The sequence below is a fragment of the Diadema antillarum genome, unplaced genomic scaffold (assembly GCF_040938485.1).
Source record: "Diadema antillarum isolate AM-2024a unplaced genomic scaffold, OU_Dant_1.0 scf00000119, whole genome shotgun sequence".
NCBI lineage: Eukaryota > Metazoa > Echinodermata > Echinoidea > Diadematoida > Diadematidae > Diadema > Diadema antillarum.
In genome coordinates this window covers 8,989-31,367 of record NW_027271008.1, presented here as the reverse complement: position 1 = coordinate 31,367, position 22,379 = coordinate 8,989, and the positions used below count along the sequence as shown (strand labels likewise).

Sequence of the window (22,379 nt, the reverse complement as noted above, 5' to 3'; positions counted from 1 at the left end):
TGCATAAATAAACCGCTTTCTCTTTGTGTGCATGAGAAAAAGCTGTGATTATCAGAGTAATTACAGTTTTGGCTATAAACAATCTGATATTTACTCTTTAAGCCTGCAAAATAATCATTCACCAAGAAAAGCAATGATATCCTTGCCCATGTATGAATGACATTACCTACTGAAGCTACTGTAAAACCAGAAACGTTTGCAGCTTGAAACTTTGGCAAATTGGAGCTGACAGCCTTTTGCACTGCATGAAACTTTTAGCAAATTGCCAACTATAATGGTATACAGCATTGTATTAGCATTCAGTGCATTATGTAGACAAAAACTTTCGTGTGCATTTTATTTCATAAATCGTGGCTCCTCGCAGAATTCGTGGAAGTTTCATACACGTGAAAATTTCTGATTTTACTATATTTGTGTATACACACCTAAGTATCCTTTCCTGTCACTTTAGAAATAACTATTAAAAGTGATTGCTTTTCATCTTCAACCTTGAAATTACCCATTATTCTTGATATATCCATAGATAAGGTATTATTTCAGGGGCACATTTTTTTTTCCTCCGTTCTGCCGCCGCGTTTGTGTTTCGCATTATATGCAACTGCAGACATTGTGCCGCATTTATACGTGTTTGCCACCACAGGGCACTGCTTCCCAGAGTCGAGCGTCTTGTGACAACTCTGAGTAGAGTGTGGCACTGTCGGAAGGAAAGGGGTTAAACGACATCCTGGCTCCGTCTTTTGTTTCGCGGGACAAAAGTGGGATGAGTTTGACTCAGCCCCCTCGTATTCAGCCCCCCATGCTGTGAATTGATAACTTCCCCGTCAGTAAATAGGTTGTCCTTGATTTTCTCCTCTTTGAAAAAAAAAATGTTAATTGAATCAAAATGTTGCTTCCCAGTTTCTCGGACTTACATGGAAGTCCCTCTTAACCCAAATAGATATTCATGGATGTACACGATGTACATAATCGCTGTGGGGGGCGACAAAACCTTGTATCTAAAAGATGTCAAATGTTCAGGACAGCTATAAAACATGGCAGCCAAAGCACTGCGATAAATGTGATCACCTTTCTTTTGGATTGCTGCAGTGGCTTTAGTTTTTTGGATGAGACAGGTAGGATTTGAGCAGTTCAACAGGTCATCACATAACTGATTATCTGACAGTTAATCCCTAAAAGTGATTTTCACCAAAAGTTGAGATACAGGGTCTTTTCACCCCAGCGACATTATGAAATGTACCAGTATGCATACGTAGTGGCCGGTGTTTAATTGGGGCATGGACAAATGAATAAAATGGCTTTAATATTAAAAGATTACAGCAACACTTCAAAAGCAAGCTTTTTGAGTACATCAGGTATATGATACACAGTTCTCAGATGTTTGTAGAAAACAGAAATTTTGTATAAAATTCAGTTTACTGGAAGAATTAAATTTGATAAAGTTAGGAATAGATACAGCCATGAATGTTAATAAATCCTTTTCTTAGTCACGGAACTCTGTGTGCAGAAATATTTCACCCCACCTTAGGATTCTTTTTAAGGTTAAGGAAGTATGTCATTAACAAAAGTTATGCATATTACTTTTATACTTACTACAGGCTGAAACTTTTGCACAAAAAAAAAGAAAAAAAAGAGTGAGATATAACAAAAAAAAAAGTTCTGTGAATTCACACAGGTCCCCGCTGTGCAGTCTGAGCTTGGCCGTGGTATCAAAGCATGTGGAAGTTGTGTCGTCGTGTGTAGGGCCTTGCATGGAGCTTTGTGATGCACAAGGATGCGCCCATGTCAGATTTCATTAGATACTGACAGTCGCCTCATGGAGACAAAACTATTCCTCTTCGGTCTTGCCACTTTATATGTTGTGGAAACTATGTGTATTTCTGTGGATCATTGTTTGAATCACATTCAGGACATGCTCTCAAAGTGCAATATTTTACCATTAAAGAGACTGCAGTAGGTCTGACAAAGTGGCTGAATCACATGAATCTTGCAGAACGGAGAAAATGTCCAGGTACGACTATTTTCTTTCAGCGTCTCCCAGGCATCTAGAGTCTGGGTGATTGGAGCAAGGAAGAAAAGAAAGATGGTGGGGGAGGGGGAAGGGGGGGGGGCTTGAGGAGATGGGAGGACTGGAAAAAGGAGAGAAAAGGACAGGATGAAGAAGGGGAAGATGAGAATAAGTTTCCAGGGCCACTAAGTAAATTTTCAGAGCTCCCTCTCTCTCCCTGTATCACATCCTCCCTCTCTCTCTCTTTCCTTCTATCTCTTTTGCTTTCCCTCTCTCTCTCTTTCTCTCCCTCCCTCCCTGGCTCTTTCTTTCTTCTCTGTTGCACAGCTGTCTAGCAGCTGATTGGTTGGCTGTTCTACCTGTTGCAACCAATCACAGGTAGTTGAGGGGGGGAAAAAAAACTATGAAAGCAGAGTCAGGGACGACAGGAAAGAGAAAAAGGGGTGACCGAGACCCTTGGGACAAGGACAGAGGAATTAAAACAGAAAGGAGTTCTGACAATGGAGATTACGATGGTGTTTACATCAATCAAAGCCTTTGGTCAGGTTCTCAACTGCTGATGTTGTATGGGAGGAGAAAAAAACAGAGTGAGTGTTAGAAAGACTCATAGTAAGAAACTGCAACAACAACAAAAGGAAGAAGAAGAAGAAGAGAGCGTGAAGTAGAGAGATAAATGAAAATCTGCAGTAGAAACAAGAAAGTGAACTTCTGAGAGGATCACTAAGAATTTGCATTGTTTATGAAAGCTTGTGCAAATGCATTAGCAAAAGCAATTGTCACACGAAGAAAAAGAAAATCAACCAACATAAACCAGCAGTAGAGTTCAGGATTCACAGAACCTTTGAAACATGGACAGACTGAATATTTAAAAAAAAAAAAAAAGTTCAAAACTTAGAAAAAAACTGTGAACACTCATGTGACTCAGTCTGACTCTCTTAAGGTCTCACAAAAAAAAACACCAAAAAAAAACTTGAGAAATAATGCAGGACCTGGAACATTTTCAAAGCCAAGAGAGGAGTAATAGGAAAGTTAAGATTTTGTAAACCTGGGGTATGTGCTACAATTTTTTCCCCTCAGCATGTTTGATCTTTCATGTTGCAAGGAAGGAGAGGGGAATCTTAAAAGTGAAAAAAAAAAAATTGTTGGCAGATGACAGTAAATGCCATCCATGTGCCTCGTGGCCAAAGGGGTAGGAGGAGATTAAGAGGGAAGGGGGGGGGGGGGGGAAGGGGGGAAGGGGGGGCTTGGCAGTGTGACAATGGGATTACACATAGTCTGCAGGCATGGCAGGCTGCGTGGTTGACTCTTAGTCCCTAGTCCTCTACCTCGCCACTCGGAATACTCTTCGTGGCTCACGGAGGGAGGGAATATCCATTGAAGTGGGAATCGATGGCCATTTGCGATCTTTAGACAAAGATTCTGTTTGCGTGCTTGAGGGCAGAGAGGAGAGGAAGGAGAAAAAAGGGAGAAATCCGAGGTAAGCAAGAAGCAGACAAAGGGATCATTTCTTTCCCCTTCATTTGTTTGTGCATTTTTTATTGTCGTTCTTGAAAGTTTGTAATGTGCAAGGGAAGAGGAGTTTGTGGGATGAGTTTGAGATAGCTATCTTGTCAACTCATATTCGCCGCAGATTTGTCGGCACGATGGCAAAGCCATCCGTCGAGGGCGATAACTATGAGTTTAAAGTATGAAGAGGATGAGTGGGAGATCAGATTTCGGTGTGTACAATAGGCTTCATGTGACGCCCTAAACTTTTGGCTGTGAAGCTATCTCCTCAGCTCTGTGAATAGAATGGGATACCGGTAGGCTACCTTTAAAAACGCTGAGCTCTCAAGCTCTGTCTTACAGTGATTGGTTCAATAAGTCACTTTTAATAGCATTTTGTTGTCAACCTGGAGTCGTTTCAAGTGTGAATAGGATCCAGGAGTAGTTTTCTTCCCACTGAATTTGATTTCTGACATCTGTTAGTAACAGTAACGATAATTCCACAGTTTGCCCATATCATACCTACTTTTCAAATCTTGCCAGAGCTACATTCAATCCTCCTTCCCCCCCCCCCAAAAAAAAAAAAAAAAAATGTTGCTCTTACATGTAAAATGCAATATTCATTGTGAAAACGGAATATAAGAACTGAAGATTTGAAAGTAGGAAGTATTTCTGCAATTTCAAGACAAGAGATGACCTAAGGTTTAATCGTTCCAAGCTGAAGAAAAATACTGCTAAGTCCTATCAAGAGGCACCTTGCGTCGGTTAACATAAATGACTACTGATATAGTTGCTGAATAATGTCAAGTATGGCCTTTGCCACACACAGGCAGAGATTCTGCATTTAATAGCACATGTTAAGAACACTGCCGAGCAACATATTTTCCACAAATGGTGTCGACATATTGCATGAAACGACATGCACAGTCAAAATGGTGTGCACAGAGCCTTGATTTCACTGCAGCTTTAACCCACACAGAACCACCTCTTTGAAATGGCGTCAAAATCTTATGCGGTGCAGGCGCCGGTGAGACTGAAAGGTTTGACTGTGACTACAGTCTTTGAGCCGTTGCCACGGGGTTTCGGCTTTAATCCGCTCCAGATGGTAACGTGGTCCGTACAGGGGAACGCTGGCTTCCGTGAGGGTGTTTTGCCAGGGTACAAATGCCAGTAGATGATAAGGGAGAGGGTTGAGCAGACCCTGTGAACCGACTGAAGGGGGGATGTTCTGTTAGCCTTTCTTCCCGTTTGTTCAGCCTTGCTTACAGCCTTTCTATTTTTTCCCTGGCTAATTTTTCTCCTTATAAATACAAGTATGTGTGCCTGCTAGATAGGATGAGACATTAGTCTTGTTGCAAGGCTATGCTACTACAGTAAGGAATATATATTAGGTGACTAGCTTTATATTCTCAACAGTGTACTGTAAAAGTGGATATTTTCGCGCGACTAATTTTTCGCACTCGGCATGGTAAGAAGAGTTTCGCGTGTTTTTGATTCGGCGGAATCAAGTCATCAACTGCTGGAACATATGGCAAACAAAGATATTCGCGTGCTTTTATTTTCGCGCTAGTTTCAGGTTGCGTGAAATGCGCGAAATTTGAACACCGCGAAAATTTCCACTTTTAAAGTATATAATTTGCTGCAGCTCGACGTCTGTTTTGTTTTGTTTGTTCTATTTCATTTTGTTTTGTAGCCAATTTGTGCATAACATCAGTCTTGAAGTTTTACTTTGGTAGATTAGCCAATAGTAACGAGAGAGTTAAAGGGTGCCTGCCAGGACACCCCCCCCCCCCCCATCAGTTTGGACACATCCTCCGTCCCCTTCGAGGTTTCCCCGAAGGATGCGCGTAAAAGATGTCATTCCAATATAACCACTGAGGAATATGCACATGTATATAGGCTGTATCCTGAAGGGCCTATATTCAGCCTGTTGTATTTTTAGACTGAATTTCCTTGTCCCTCCTTGGCTCTCGAATTTGCCATTATTTCGAACGGAAATCAGAAATGTGTTGCGAGGTATTCCAAGGTAGCGGGCTGAATCACCCCAGCAACTCGGCAATCACAGATTGATTACCCTCTTCTTCTCTCCTGCATATTGCCAAATAATGAGGTGTAATTTGGCGGGACATCTTTGCACAACATAAGTCTCCTGTAAGAAAACTGATAGTAGAGAAAGAATAACATTATGATAGGCAGTTTGGTTTTGATATTTGCTTGTAAGCGCTAGTCTAAGCAGCCGCAGGTAGGCTTCATTATTAGCTTTCTGTCAACTTGGAATGATGCAGACGTGGAGTGGAGTGTTTGATTTTGTCCACAGATTGAAAATGGTGTATGCTGGGCAAGGTCATAGAAAATCAAGTTCTTTTCAAACAAGCCCCCACCCCATCTTGATGTATGAATGAAGTCTACCAATCTTGTCCTTGGTTTTCTCTCCTCCTCCATGGCACATGGGGTTGTTGTCAGTCCTCCAGGGAGAGACAGTCTTCTAGATGTTTGAAGTGACTCAGGAGTCACATTCACTCAGGGTTCCTAAACTCCAAGATTAGCTTGTACATTTAGCCTAATGCAGACGCACTCTAAAGTTTGCAATCTTAAAGATTAGTCGATGATTAGAACCACAAGACATCTCAGGGTTTTTTGCTCTATCCACGAGCCGCAGGGGGTCCCCACTTGTAGTTTAGCATCGTTTGGACATGATAATCAATGAACTCGAAAGTTAGCATGACCTCTCCTCTCCATGAACACTTCCCCCTCAGCCTCCTAGTCAACCCCCAGTGCATGTTGTACACTATTCTATCATCATGCATTACTGGGTATATGGCAGTGCTGCGTGTACATATGTACGTCTATATCTGTTGTTTAATCATTGAGTGGGACTTTCGCTCAGAAATTCAGTCTTTAAGATTAGGAGTCATGTGGATGCGTGTCGTACTGTAGTTCAAAAACTACAAAGCAAAGCTAATCATTGAAGTTTTAAAACTTCAAAGATGACAGATGTCGTGTGAAAGTAAATAAAGATGTGTGAACTGTGCCCATCTGGCCTGCAGGCAGTGTCTTTACAGAGTGTTTTCCGGTCCTAAACTTGATATTAATGCCACTGCCCCATTATGAGGTTTGTTGTGTTGTAATTTCCCCCAACCCTCTTTCTTATTTTTTTTAACTTTGTGGTTGGTATTTTCACCTAATAAGCAAAAAAATTTCCTCCGATTTGCTCTCAAATCGAAAGGGAATTGTCAAGTTTTCCTGTGCCAGTCAAGAGAGGTAATCCATTCGGCCAACTGGGAATCAGGAGTTGAGAGTTTGGTTATCGACAAATTAGGGCTGAAGGTAAAGCAAAAGACAAAACCTAAATGGTCAGCTAAATTCTTTGCTGCTTTGTATTCCCGTCCATAACCAGGAGTACCAGTAGTATAATGTCTGTAAGTTTTGACAGAGAATCCTGTTTCCTTTTTTGTCATTTCTATTTTGTTTTTGTTTCTGTTTTTTTGATTGACTGGAATCTAAAAAAATCACAAAGTCTGCCTCTTGACTTGCTTACCTCCCATGTTTTTACTTCTTCTGTCTTCTTTTCCCTTGACCAGCATAAACATTCCTTCTATTCCTCACAGGGACATGTTACACATTGTACTATAATTGTTGACTTTTAATGTTTTGACTATGTCTGCTGGCAGTCATGTTACAGAACATGTATACTTGAGTTTTGAATATTGTATGATAGTCACTTTTAGCTGTGTGTGAATGCTGGTCATGCGGTTTCTTAATGCTTTCAGAAAGTTTAGATTCAAAGTGCATCAGCCTGAGGACTGCGGGTTCTGTTGTCTTCGTACAATATAAAGTTTGCATGAAACGAGTAATGTACAAAAGAATGATTTCTGACCAACGGGGTCTGTGTGTGGTATAGAGGAGCATTGTTTGCGTTTTGGTTCTAATCCCTTTTAATGGATTCTTCCCTAGAGGCTTTCGTGAGTGTCTCAATTCCGGCAAAAATTTCCGCAAAGTCCTGTTCCTCAAAGCTTCATCTCCAGAATTGCAAGAGAGGAATGACATTATGCACCAACTTAAGACAGAATGAAAGAGCCATATAACTGCTATATGTCCCAAGGAGTATGTTGGGTTTTTTTTAGTATCAGGCAAAGAGTCTCTTTTTTTCTCTCTCTCTTCTCCCTACGTGATGAAGATGAGATGCCTTATTTATAGATTTTTTATTGGTAGAAAATGTTATAGTCAAAGGGTACTCAGATCTGTGTCAGCAAAACCTGGTTTGATATGACATTGTGCCTGTCTGTAAAAAGTCTTCTTTTTTTTTTCTTTGTCATGTTTTGTTTTGATTTATTTTGTTAACCTTGTTAACCCGTTGCGGACAAGTCCCGAGTATACTTGGGCAAGCATCTATGGGAACTTCGTGCTGTAGCAAAATCAAACCGTCCTCAACGGGTTAATCTTTTGGACAAGAATATTTTCATTTCACAAAGTGACAAACTGTACAGCAACATGGTAATGGAGTTGATGTAGCACCTTTGATGAACATGAACTGGTCTGCCTGTGTGCCTAAATGTCAGCTTTCGAGTGTAGTACCGGCACTTTTGGTCTGACGAGCCCCCTTCCATCCAGGGTCCAGGGAGCAGGTGTGTTGTAACGAAGTCAGCTGTCTTCAGTGGGAAAGTGCATATGATAACCTATTAAGACTCATCCATTCACCAAATATTCTGAATTCATTTAAACTTGCTTGATATTATACAGCCGTAATGCATACTATGCGGACTGGCCATTCTGGTGATGGATATGAACAGTATTAATAATGCATGAAGTGATTTCAAAACTCAAATTTCAGTGTAAGGCTCAATGCGAGTGACCTGTGGCACATCTACATCCAGGTTGCAACGGATACACCATGTAGGTCATAGCTATAATGCCTGATCTTGTCTAATCAAGAATGGTACTCGGTGCAAAGCCCAGCTGTGCAGTAGAGAAAATGGACGGGGTTCTTCTGGCAGAGGGCAAGAAAAAGCCTTGACGTGTCGTGTTTGCCTCGTCAACTTTCCAAGATTAAGGTGTTCCCATTCTTCACGGTCTCTGCGGTTCGGTGGGGTTACCCTGGACGGGCACCATGGTCACAAGATTTTTTGTAGCTATCGTTGGTGTCGTCGTTGTTTTTCCCCGAAGCCATTTGTCGCCATTTGGGCAATTCAGCAGCGGCCTCCCCTCGCCTCATTGACCTTGTTCACACCGAGCACGATCATCGACAGTTGGTCGAACGTTTGCGATGGCGAGTTGCCGCCTTTACCATGACATTCATGTTTAAAGCATGGCCTGCTGTGTGATCAGCATGCATCACAATTGCAAATTTGTATGGGATGGGGAAGAAAGTGCCTCCCCAAAAGTGCCCTGAGAAAAGATGTTTTATCAATCCAGTCAAAAGTAGACATGAAATATGCTAACCTGAACTTGAAATGGAGTAAAGTGTTGGTAAGGGCATACTTGATGATAAACTTGCAGAGTATGTTCCCAGGTCTAGCCAATAGCTTTTCATTGCAAGCATGGTAACTTGAAGAAAAATTATGTGTGTGTGTGAGTGTGAGTGTGTGTGTTTGTGTGTGTAGTGTAATGTAATGTGTGCTTGATGTCCAAGGCAATATTTACTGGATATTGCATGAACTGCCACTATCAGTTTGCATTGCCTCGTAGAAACCCATGGCCTTTGGCCTGAAGTCTGTGAGACAGTGCAAAGTTTGAACGCAGCCATTGGTATACTGAACACCATGCCAAGGGGAGTTAGTCATTTCCTCTTACTCATAGGTTAAGTTTAGGGGCATATAGAGAATATAATATTCTTTCGTCCAATATCTCTCTCCCTCTCTCCCTATATTTGCCTCTCCTCTCTATCTCCCCCCCCCCCCCCACAACATGTATCCCTCTCTTTCTCTCTCTCTCTCTTTCTCTCTCTGTTGGAGAGTTGGCAAGGGGTTTGGGTGGGATGAGAGTGGGTGAGGTGATGTGATAAGAGCTCTATAGGATACTCAATTAGACCACCTTCCTTTCCGATGTACCCCATATTATCTAAAACGTGGAAAGAGAGCAAAATATGGTACTGAAATAGACAGTACACATGCATAATGCTAACTACAGAGTACAATGTCATGCAATTTGGGGTTAGCAACCCGACAGATTGATGTTTACACACGTGCATCTAGATATTTAACCTGAAAATTGAAACTATAAAATGAAATTTCCTGATGTATGAAAAGCTTCCGTCTTGCTAGGGTATGGTAAGATTTGAACTCTGCCAAAGAGTCATGAGAACTTGCTAATGATATCTTTAGCAGTCCCCTTATGATATGTTTGGATTCCCGTGCTGATATGTTTACATTCCCGTTATCATGGCTACATTCCCTTAATGGTATATTTACACTCCTTTTTTGACAACTTTACATTCCTTGTATGGGTATATTTTTACACTCCCTTACTAATGTGTTTACATTCCTCCCTTTATGATAAGTACATTCCCTTTGTGAAAACTTTGCATACCCTTTATTATATCCTTTATATTCTGTTAATGATATCTTTATATTCCTTTAATGATATCTTTACATTCCTTTAATGATATATGTTTACATTCCCTTTAAAAAAATGTACCAGCCAATGTGCTGTAATGTAACTTCGCACTGAATCAAGTTTTACAATGTGGTTTGAGAAAGAGAGTTAGTAGGCAAGATTTAGACACCACTAGAATTTTGAGGAGGGGGTTGAGGGAGAAGAAGGAGTCTGCACAACTGTCACAGGGGGTGTTGCAACCACATATTCTCTGCAAGCTCCACTTCTAGAAGACGATGCGTGAAAGTGGTATATTTGGGGACTAAACTTACGAAGAGTTGGGTATTTATACCACCGAGCAGGCCACTTTGAAATCGAGTCAGTCCCTGGTCATGGGTCTAAAATTGGAGACTTTGGTTGGTGCGGTTTGATGTCTAATCTTGATTATCGCACATCACAGGTGCTCAAGTGTTCCTTCAAGCCACTATCTGGTGCTATTCATGTACCGCCTTGCCTGTAGTTACAAGGTTCCATGTGCACTATGAAAAAGGTCATTCATGTTTCAAGCAAGTGTTGAACATACTGTGTATGCCATATATTTAGCGAGTCTAATTTTTCGTAAATTGAGACATCCCGAACACTTTCACAAGTTGTTAAAGTCGCCATCGTGGAGTGCCGTAATAAACGGAGAAATATATGTATGTACATCGCATTAATGTCAGGATCAGAGTTAATATTTTTGTGTGTTGTTAGAATTTCGCCAATAGCACCATACTCGCAAAATTTGCGAAAATAAAAATCTGTGATTTATTTGGCGTCCACAGTAACAATCACACAACTACGTGATTTCTAACTTCATGGAAAATATTGAATTCTCTTAGAAGTGAGCTGTGATATAGTTTGTTTGAATATTTTTTTTCCTGCTAGTATTTACTCTGAACAGTAAAACAAAACAAAAAAAAATTGGGGGGGTGGGGCGATTCACTTTGAAGTTGGTAGTAGCTCTGTTTGTGTGGTTGTTATTTGAATTTAGCAATAATTACTGTATACGCCATATATTTCGCAAATCGGGACTTTCCGACAATTTCGCGAGTGGTTAAATTCGCGATCGTGGAGTCCTTGTACTGAACGAAGAAATGTATAGCGTACATCACAGTCATATCGGCATTAGAGTCAATATTTTCGCGTGTTTGTAATTTCGCGAATAGCAGCTGACTCGTGAAATTCGCAAAAATAAAAACCTCGCGAAATATTTGGCGTTTATAGTATTGTGCCAGCATCTGTTTGCACAGATATCCTGTAAATATACAAGTAAAGCAGCTATCATAACCATTGAAAAAAAGAAATTAAAGTTGGTGTTTGGAGCATTTTCATGCTTTCCAAAAGGAACCATTGACCCTTTTTTTTTCTGCATAGTGCACAGTATGATAAAGAGAAAATGCTCATAATGGAGATTTTTTTGCCTACTCAAGTATTAAATGTGATACAAGCCTGACAAACTGTGAGCAAGCATTGTAAGCAATATGTAAAGTTACAAACTTGTTGAGGTGTTCATGTCAATTTTCACATTATACATGCATGTACGACACACACAATACATACCAGGTATACACTTGTATGCTCTATATCCACAACTTTATGACCCAATCGCATTTACTCTTCTAACAACAAAGTTACAATATGTCACGCCCCTTCCCACCTGTGCCTGATTGGGCTACGAGTAGCTCCAGTAGATAATGTGCAAATGATGCACATGTCTGAGTGCATTGGTAGGAATTGTGTTCAAAAGGCATCTTCGAAATTGTTTAACCCAGGAGGCCCAGCCGATTGGGTTAAACAGCTCTTACAAACACTTGTGTCAGGTTTCTTGGGTTTGTTTGTGTGTAGGTAATATGCTGTTTGTTATTTCAAAGAAAAGTATAAACCTGTGCAAAGTACTTGCTGTAAAAGTTTTAATTTTCATGAGGGGTTAATTTTTGTGAATTTTACAAAACACAGTTGAGGTGCAGATTTAACAACACTTGAAAATATCACCTCATGCTTTGGTATGTTGTACCTGAGTATCTTTGTGCACTAACAACAGCCTCGGTGCCTAATCGCGAGAACAACATCTCATGAAAATGTCTGTGACCTCGTCATTCTTGAAAATATCTGCGTGCGAAAATAGCAGATTTTACGGTACTTTATCTGTGAATAGGCCCTCTGCATTCAAGCATTAAAAGCACAGTGTAATCTACCCAAGATGTTAACGAACTTTTGTCACACAAGTACATATATCAACCTATAGATTCTATGATCATGGTGTTTGTTAATTTGAACAGTCCCACACCTGCATTTGTGTGTGTGTGTGTGCAATGCAGACTCTCTTTGCTGTGCAGAGTCTATGCTATGCAGTGCACTTCCATGGTAATTTTTGGGCAGAGCATTTGAATGTCAAGGTACTTAAGAAGCCAAGAATCGCAGAGGTCATGATCTGCCATGCTCCAGCCAACTTGTGTGATGCAACTCGACTAACACGTTACGGTGGATTGTGTGGCATAACGTCAGACGGGGACGGTTTATGAGTGCATGCTTATTTTAGTCACCGGAAGCAATGTTAGACCCATTGGCTCATTGCCTCTGCAAAGGAACATGCTTTGCCAGTGATGCTAATTTAGACATGGCCACGTAGCTCTGTGGTTGGGACATATAAAGGTGGGATTAACAACGAAAGGGGAAGAAAAAAAAAACCAGAAGGGATGTTCATGTAGCTGTTGTTGCACTATGTTTTGTCATAAGCCTTCATTTGCTGACGCATCATTCTTCCACAGTGGCAGTGGAGTGTAGAGTTTCTGGAGTACAATTTGTAGCAATGGTCCATGTCTGCCCTTGTATTTCTTCATAGAATCTGTGATTGTTCATGTGACCATTCATGTGATTGTTCATGTGACCGTTCATGTGACCGTTCATTTGACTGTTCGTGTGATCGTTCATGTGACTTTCTCTGGGACTTCGAAATTGTGAGTATAATAGAGAAATTTACCACCTCCCCCAGGATTTTGGCAACTGAAATACCTGTTGCTTTACAGAAATCTGGTTTATGAAAGTCATGCATGTATTGCTTTCCACAAGGGATAATGTTGGGTATCAATTGTCTATGATGCATACTGGTATGTATAATTTTGCCCTGTGCTTGTGAAAGATTGTGGAGGATTTATACTCCTTGTTGACCATCTGTACTTTTAGGCCTCAGCCTTGAAACCACTGAATTTTCAAACTTCAACCCAATGCAGATTTTGTGCAGTAATTCAGGTAGAGGGGAAAGAAAAAACTCTTCCAAGAGTAACTACTGAACAAAGTTTGAATTTCACATACATGATTTCTTAAAGCAAGTACATATTTTTGGGTTCCTTAATAGAGTTGTGTGCACAGATCAGCTGCGAGGCCACTGAATACGCTGTACTGTGGGAGTGGATTTCACTCTAAATATAGCAGTGTTGAATGTCACTCTTACACTTCATTACTTTCAATGCTGGGTCAGTCTCAAAGTTTTCCAAAAGTCATGTGATTTGAAACTTTGTACACTCTCAGTTGTACAGAATAATTACTTAATGTCAAAGAAATCTTTCAAAAGTCTCCTTCAGTACTTCTTTCAGGCTTCTGTAGAAGTGACTGTTGTTAAACAGCATCTCATTACATTTCTATATAAACAAAGCTGCGATTGAAGGGTTTGAAGTTTGGGAGGAACTCGCGCACATGACACTCAATAAGACCTGGGATTAGCTAACGTGGGACCCAACGCTACAGTCTCTACACTCGTAACTTTTTCATTCAGTGCTATCTAGGGTGTGTGTGATATTATCTGGCTAGTACGTTTGTTAGCCCCTTCCCCCGCCCCTCCCTGTGTCATCAAGTTTCTTTGATTATCCCCCCTGTGTCACTTTTTTAATTTATCTAGTGAAATCTGGTCAGCTATCAAATTCAGTGTAATATGAGAACGAGAAATCTGTTGGAAGAAATTAATTACTTTTCTTTTCTTTCTTTTTGGTACAGTACATGTATAAAATTTCTCAATGTGATTTGCAGGCAGGCAAATTTCCGTGCACATGTACAGTCATTCTAAATCAGCATTTAGTTCCGAAATGGCAAAGTAGATGGAACTTACAAGCTGTGGAGCGGACGACTGAAACATTGATTTTGGATTTTATGTGTGTGCTTGTTCATTCAGTATTTGAGAAATATACCTTCACATTGACTCTCACAGGATGACCGCTGAACAAGAAAAACTGTTACTCTGGCTTCCAAGAAACTTGCGTCGTCTGTGGTTCATCTAGTGAATTTCTTGTGTAGATTCAAATAAAGGCATGCGTGCCCCCTCTTGAGAACTTGCAGAGCCTTGTGGATCCAAAATGTTGCGATTCGCTGTGTTTCTGCGTGCTATCGGAAATTTGCGCCATAGGAGGCGAAGGGAGAGGCCATTTCCTACCTGTACATGTAATATCTTCTGTCTTAAGGTTTCAGTAGGGGTAGCAGCAGCTGTAGTGTTTTTGACCATCGACTGTCCAATACCCCTCCTTTCCTGAGAAATCTGTACTGTAACATTAAAGTTGAATATACATGATTTTACTTCTACTTGTCAATTCAGTGATCAATGAATCTCATATCATGTAGCTCTTCATACATCTTATTTGTGTGTGTTTCATGAGCTACAATGTACGTGTATGTGTAAGAGATGTTTTGGCGCCAGCCCGTGAAATGAGGACCTTGCCTGTCCACTTCTTTGTGCTTAGAAATTTCTTTTCTTAATCTTTTTAGCCCTTACTCATCTTCACTTTCTTCATGATAACTTGTGCCTTACAAAACTTGTGCTGTTCATGGCCAGGACCTAAGTAGACTTGGCTAGAGAATTAGGAAACTGCATTTCACAACAGAATCATACTATCTTGATGGCATTTGTTGGCTTCACATTCATGACTTGGATACATAAATGTAGATGGTTGCATTCCATGGAGGTGGACATTCATTTGTTCACTCTTCAAAAGTGAATGACCTCGTAATGAGGAAAACACTTTATGCCGGTACATTTCATTTCTAAAGATATTTTGAGTGCTTTGTAAAAGCTGACATTTAATATCAGAATTTCAGTATACAGCTATTAAGACAGAAGTACATGTATTTTGATAGATTGACTCACACTTAACAGGATGGAAGAGTTGTAGGAAAAGCTTTTTCAGAGAACCGAGTGTTTTTCTGACTCCCTTTTTTTTTTTTTCCTTTTGACTAGGGGTCTGTTTTGTAAAGTAAAGTAATCCACTTGAGTTATCAAATTCATATTTCTTGTAGCAAAAATGTTGATATGAGGATGAAACTATTCTCCGTTGTCTTGTCAGCATTTTGTTATATCACTACAATACTGCCACCAGTTTGGAGTATTGAAATCAGCTGACGGTCTTTTATCCACATTATATCTATTGTGCTCTTAAGTGGTTATCATGCCTATGACGACTGCGTGGAGTAAAACATGCACTTGATCAAAGATTGGCATCATGCAAAAGGAGGCCACTTGAAAACTTGCAACATTTTCTGTAAAGTGTATAATACAACAGTTACTATTTGTCATGGAAATCCATTTTAGTATCATAATGAAAAGCTTCTCTTTCTTTGCTTTTTATTTTGTTGATGCAGTTGATGAATTTGATCTCAAATTTGCATGATACAGTGATTTTGATAATAAGATATCCATGAATCTGATAGTAGGTCTTCCATGATTTCACTGTTCAGGTAATCTTCTGCTAATCTGTGTTTCTGATTAGTAAAAGTTTTTGAGTAATTGTTGTGTTGATTGTAATCTGTTACCCTTCTCCCATCTCAGACAACATTTTGCAGTGCTTAAAAAAAATTATGACATTTGTACTACACTGGCAGCACATTAAAGGGGCATTCCAGACGATTTTCATAATTTCACATCATATAGGACATAATCGACACCTCCATGTATAGATTTGTGGAATTTATTGTGGTCCTTGAGCAGAGAAACAATACTCTGAAAAATCTTGAAACAAATAACACTGAACAGTATTGATGACATAAAGCCCCACATATTTCAGAAATGTAGTACATAGTGTAATCCATTACAATACTACTTGCTTAACAAGTTCACTTGTGTAGAATGTATGCATGCCATTTTCTTTTGTTCTGCTTCATTGAGCCCCCAACTCATTCATTTATGGTGAGGCTGCCATGTCATCATCCTTGTTCATTGCAATTTGTTGTAAATTTTGAAAACATCCTTATTCCTCAACCCAATCACTATCTGTATTCGGTGTAACTAATTAATAAATTGTTCCAATGTAAAAGTCTGAAAATCATCCAGAGATCTCCTTTAAGTAAACAGAAATGCTGAACATCTTCTATGGTTTGTCATTGTTTGAGGCTATCCATAATCTTACAGCACCAAGTGATCTCTAGCAAATTGTTCTTTGTGCGAGTATCAAGGTTTCGTGATGCAACGTTCGTGTCTCTTTTGTTTGCAATTAACACAGCCAATCCAGAGGAATCCAGGCCTGTAAGGAAAGCTCCACCAGGGGGCGTCCCGCTGTTTGGGGCCGGAGGCGGCCCGGAGGACGAGCTCTTCGGCTCTGCGGGAAAGGCTGGCCCGGAAGGGGTGAGTGCGTGGGTTTTCTGTTTTCTTTGGCTGATTACGTCTTTTCTCAGAAAGACAGATTTGCTTCATGACAATTGTTATTTTAAAGGTGCAGTATAGTTTTACTGAAACATTATCCAAATCCAGCAAGAATTTCATCAGTCATAGCTATCAGCTTGTTGTTAGCACAAGATGACAGCACTTGCCTGATTAGTCCTGTGCAACAGAGTGATACTTTGAAAATTTTATTTTTGCTCATTGCTTATTTATGGTTGGTGATTGTACTAGCTGATTATCTAAGCATTCACTTTGTTCAGATAGCAGTAGAGTGCTTATTAGCACACTGAGGAAAGCAGAGTTGTTCATTTTGGTTCTGTTAAAGTCAAAGACTCTACTGTGCCTTTAATAGCAAATCCCTGTGTGTTAACATTTCTCCATTGTGTATTACCTGCTCATGCCATGCCATCATCCATGAAAATGCCAGGATAAAAGTCATGCATTCTGTTCAATAGACCAAACTTTTATTATATTTCTCAAAGCAACCCTTAAAACTGTTATATTCATATACCAATATATCAAAGCTTTACATTTTTTTTTGCATTTTTTTTTGGGGGGGGGGGTCATACAACTGTAGCATGAAAGTGCATTAAAGATGTGTATTTCATGTGTGTGTGCTACTTTTCATATCATGATTTCATTGTGCCATTCATTTTCATGATGAATTTTAAAGTATTCAGACTTTCATGACAGACACAGATATATCTGTACTTTCTGCCACTAATGCTACACAAGCCATAATCATGGGTGTATTTCTTGCACAGGTCATTGTCCACCATAAGTGCTAATTTCTGGCATTGTGCCTGCACGATGGAGAAATGCAATATAAAACTGATATGGGTGGCAGGGATTTAACTAGGCGTGTTTCCTTGGTAGCGTTTAAGAAACAGGGGACAAATACCTGTAGTGCTTGCTGCATTCTGGAGTACCTTGACCCCACAAGTAGCGACACGACATTTGCTCCTGCAACAATTGCTCTAGTCTCGTTTTCTCCAAGGAGTTAGGGGTTAGGGTTGTGGTAGGGTTTGAGGTTTAGTTTAATGAGGATTAGGTTTAGGGTTAGGGTTACGTTTGTGGGCAAAATTTATGTTTGGCTTTTAGCCTGCGGATGCTTCATGGGAGCAATTTTCACAGGAACCCCCACAAGTAGTATTTAGCTCACGATGCTCAGCTCCTTGCGTGCTCTGAGTGCTGATTGGCTCAGAAAACTCCATAGCATTGTACACACTGTTCCAAAGTCCCTGGCACAGAAAGGAGTAATGTTAAGGAAGTTTGAATAGGCATTGATTGACAGAAAGCAAGGAATGACTGGCACGAAAGTACAAATGTATGATTCACTGATTTTCCTCTGTGCAATTGGTGAAATCCATAATGGGGAATGGCAAATGATCTAAAAGTTTGGAGAAGAAAATCCGAAAGAATTTTAACTAGGAGATGTATGCGTTCGTGTTGACATCACCTTTTATTCTTGGCGCAGATGAAACAAGAGGATATTGTCACTCGTTATGATTGTTGAGTGACCTAAGTCCAGTCCTCTCTTGTAGTGCTGGTCAGTTTTGGGTCGGCTGTTCAATAGAACGTCCACCTAGAGATGATTTGAAAGTTGAGGCCAGCAAGTAGTGACAGACAGACCTTGAGAAGTCTTCCTGTTTTTCCGATATCTTTTCTTTTCTTTTCTTTTTTTTTGGCTGTATCATATCTTTCAAGTTTCTTTGTTATCTTCTCCTTCTTTGGTTTTGAAGGGGAGATGGATGCAAGTGAAGAGAATGGCTTCCATTTTGAATGAGAGCCAGGAGGATCATCATCCTCAAATCCATCAATATCAGGCAATTAGTGACCCACAGCTCGCATTGTCAATATAATTTTATCTGGTGCGCTTGTGAGAAATCTCCTTTAATGCCCTCCAAATACACCTCACAGCCCTTAATCTTTGTAGAAAACAATCATACGGGAAGAATCCATCTCGTTTAAAGGCTCCTACCGAGAAACCTTGGGACGAGTTGTTTGTCGTCGTCGTCATGGCGACCAAAGCGCGAGTGGGAATTGAGCTGACCCTGGCAAAAAGGGTCACCAAAGTGGGTTACTCTCACAGTTGCGAGGTCAGTTTCCCTGTGATGACCAGGGATGGAATTGTTACTATACACTATATTTTACGCCCCCCCCCCCCCCCCCCTCCCCCAGTCCCACCTATGCCACCCCCAGATCCTCAGGTAGGATGCAGTAATGCTGTTTTCCCAGATACTTCTTACCATCTCTCTTTACCACCTGGGAAGATTCACCTTGTGTCTCCCCTTTCTCATGTGATCCCACCCAATTACATTCTGCTAATGGTGTTTTTCTCTCGCCACCTGTCTTGGCAATGTATTGATACTGTGCGTAGATTGCCTCCTGTTCAGATTGATCACTTCTTTTCTTCCATTCAAATATCATGCATGTTTTATAACATGTATGCAACATATAACTTCTTCTTTAGATTGGGACTGGGCTCTTTGTGATATTCATGTCAGGTGTTTAAAGCATTGTGACTTAAAGATGCTGATGTCATTTTTAAAGGTTTTTTGTGGCATTCAACCTGTAGTATACTCTATGTAAGATTCTTTTTAAGCATATATGTGTACATGAATGTTGTAGGGACGTGTGTGTTAGTAAAAGCATACTTTTTTTGGTACAGTTTGAAAATAATGTCATCACAATAAGGGGGGAAAAATCATGTCATTCAAGTTGTTTTTCATCCTGCTTGTAAGTTAGCATGGAAGCTGTTTTTGTAGCACAATAAGAACAGCTTCAAAAAGATTAAGACCTTTGAAGGAAATCCTATTCAAAGTATTCTCTGCCCCTACTGGGATTTTTTAATTTCATTTTTAATGTCATTGTCAAATAGTCACATTTCTCATTTAATATGAAATTGTTATCGCGTCATTCATCCACTCATGCCCTCCATAGTGTGAATATTTGTTCCCAGTCATCACATGGTACAGATATTCCTGTACTGTCCAATTCAGTTTCTCATCAGTGTCATTCTATGTGTTCAGTGTGTCTTGTGTTCAAACTTGTTCCCAGTGTATATCAGCATGCCACGTTGTCTCCTTGTACCGTATAAATGTAATATGTTCAGTCATTGTTCTAATTGCATCTCATCCATCTGACTACTTGCCACTATTTCATTGTGCATTTAATCTGATCCTCATCCTTCTACTTCTGCTTCTTCCGCCATCCTCCTTCCCCCCCCCCCCCTCAAATAACCCCCATCCTCACATCATTCTCTCACTCTCTCTGTAGCAAAGAAGTCTCCTGCGTAACCGTGGCAACTGCAAGCGAGACCCGCAGGTGAGGCACGCATGCCCCGTCATCAGCAGTAGATCTTAACCTGTTAAGCTCTGGGCTGCTGCTAAATGGCATTGCACATTGCCAGTTTGTACTCAGACTCGAGAACAAAGTACTTAATGTGGTTGATAATATAGCAGTGAGTAAATATGGATGGCCTTTGTATTGTAAACTTAAAACAGAGCTCTCTTTAAAAGGTTGCCCTTTGTAGACCTGTCCCCATTTTGTGGGTGTAACAGATTACCATACCCTAAATGCTTACAACGATACAAATCAAACGAATGTTCATCTTTTTCCATCTTTGATGTCAAATTGCAAAAATGATTATAAGCTGTAAAGATATGCTTGGGAAAAATATGCATACATTCCCCTTGTTTAAAGCAACAGTATGCCAGATTCATTTATTAAAGAAAAAACAAACAACCAGTAGAAACCAGTCAAAGTTTAGATTTTTTATCTCCAAAGCATATCACTGGAAAATGAGAAAAAATTCCCAGGGAGCAGCAATGTGCATGTATTTCAGTGATTTCAGACCCCATCCTCCTCCAAATTCCTTCCCCATCTCTCTGAATGTCCCGTCGGAAGATACAACATAGAAGAATAAAAGACGGCAACCGTGCATTTGGCTGTCTACTAGCAGCACTCTAACCCTCCCCTAAGCCCCCACCCCCTCCCCCACGTCAATCCCTCCTCCTGATTGTTCTCCTTCTTTGCGCCTGATTCAATTCCCTGTCACCTAATTTTCTCATCAAATTGTCCCATGCCCTTGGACGATAAACAAAGAGGAAGAAGAAAAAAACAAAAACAAATCAGAATTGATACCAGTGTTGAATTCCCATGGCAACGGTGCTTAAGAGTCCTCGTTTAAAATCCCCAATACTAGTAGGAGAAGTAAGTGTGGATCACTTTCTTTTAAATCTTTCTATCAGACGCCAACCTGAGTTGTAATCACAGTGTATCAGCAGTCATAAAGGCGTAGACAGGCCCAAGAGAGAACAGACTGTTTGTCCCCCTTTACTTTACCAAAATCCCCCTGTGTTTTGGAAGATGTCAGATCGTCCCAGAAGCCATTGTTTGAGAAATCCACAACTCATCATCCCTCCAACAAAGTTATACAGAATTCACCCCTTGAATCTTTCCCGGGAAATCCTTTGTACAGGCAGAGAAGATGAGCCTTTGATTAGAGGAAAGAATCTCTCCATCAGATCTTGTCGGCTGCATTGGAATTTGATTATCTGTGAAAAACTACAAGGGCAGATGATGCCCAGTTACAAGGGCAGTCAGTAAAGAGATGTGTTAAAGGCATGTTGCCTGTTCAATTAGGAGGCGTAAAGCATCTTGAAGCTTCAAAGTGCATGCTATTTCTTTATTAGACAGATTCACAAATTAATAAATTGCAATCACATAATTGTCTTCTATATCCTTTTGTAATACAATGGAGATTGTACATTTTCTGTAGGATACACCTTATACACTGTACTATGGCTTGCCAAAAGAGCTGAAAGTTATACATTTAGGTGCATGCAATATTCCTCTGTACACCGCACATCTTGTCAACATGCCCAATGTCACTTTATGCACAGATACAAATATGTTTCCAGTGAGCAAAATACTCCTCGATAATCTTGGTCAGTCCAACGTGACCATTTGTACCCCAATGTGACCTCTATGTTCCCCCTCTCCCAACTTTGACCTTTGCACCCCGACCTTGAACATGTTCCTTCCTAGAAAACCCTTCTGCTGCGCGCGTGCTCAGCTGCCATGACCCGTAGGGGTAGTGTGGTGAGTTCTCGCAAGGCATGCTGGGACTGTCGCAGCCAATGCAGGCTCCTTTGGTCTGTGCTTGAACAGAATTCAGTTTTCATCATCATCGTCATCATCATCATCGTGGTCATTGTTCCCATTGTTATTAGCATCGTCATCATCATCATCATCATTGTTCCATGATTGCCCACAGTTTTGTGTCCAAGACTCAATCTCCAGTACGCTATGATTTCGGTGACTGTTTTGCCATTCCATGGTTTTGAAGTGTTAGTATCGTGGAAGTCTGTTTGCATGACCAGGCTCGTTGGGTATGGTTGATTTTATTCATTCTTTGTCATATTTGTCATCGATTGATCTTTAGATAAGGCAGATAAACCCGCCCCAGTGATTTTATGAAGATCTTGTGACCCCTTCTAGAGTCCTTTCTAGTACTTCTAGGATAATCATTGTGCTCTGTGGATCAAGTCTAATTTGTTTCTTTGTTTGTTCTTTTGGGGGGATTTTTTTTTCTGCAGAGTTGGAGTTTTATTAATAGGCTTTGGTATGTAGGTAATTTGGTGATATTTCTTTTGAAGGACAATGTAATGGAAT

At 40.4% G+C, this 22,379-nt stretch overlaps 1 protein-coding gene across 1 annotated transcript in view; it reads left to right on the top strand.

Annotated features, from left to right (window-relative positions):
• LOC139720020 (WASH complex subunit 2-like) overlaps nt 1-20,027 on the top strand; it is a gene marked incomplete at its 3' end in the record, with an annotated part of 111,798 nt that extends 91,771 nt beyond the window's left edge. Inside the window, exons 14-15 of the mRNA XM_071631395.1 lie at nt 16,543-16,664; nt 19,980-20,027. Of these exons, the coding sequence (XP_071487496.1) occupies nt 16,543-16,664; nt 19,980-20,027 (170 nt within the window). The remainder of the gene's footprint in view (nt 1-16,542; nt 16,665-19,979) is intronic.
• Nucleotides 20,028-22,379: the final 2,352 nt, after the last annotated feature.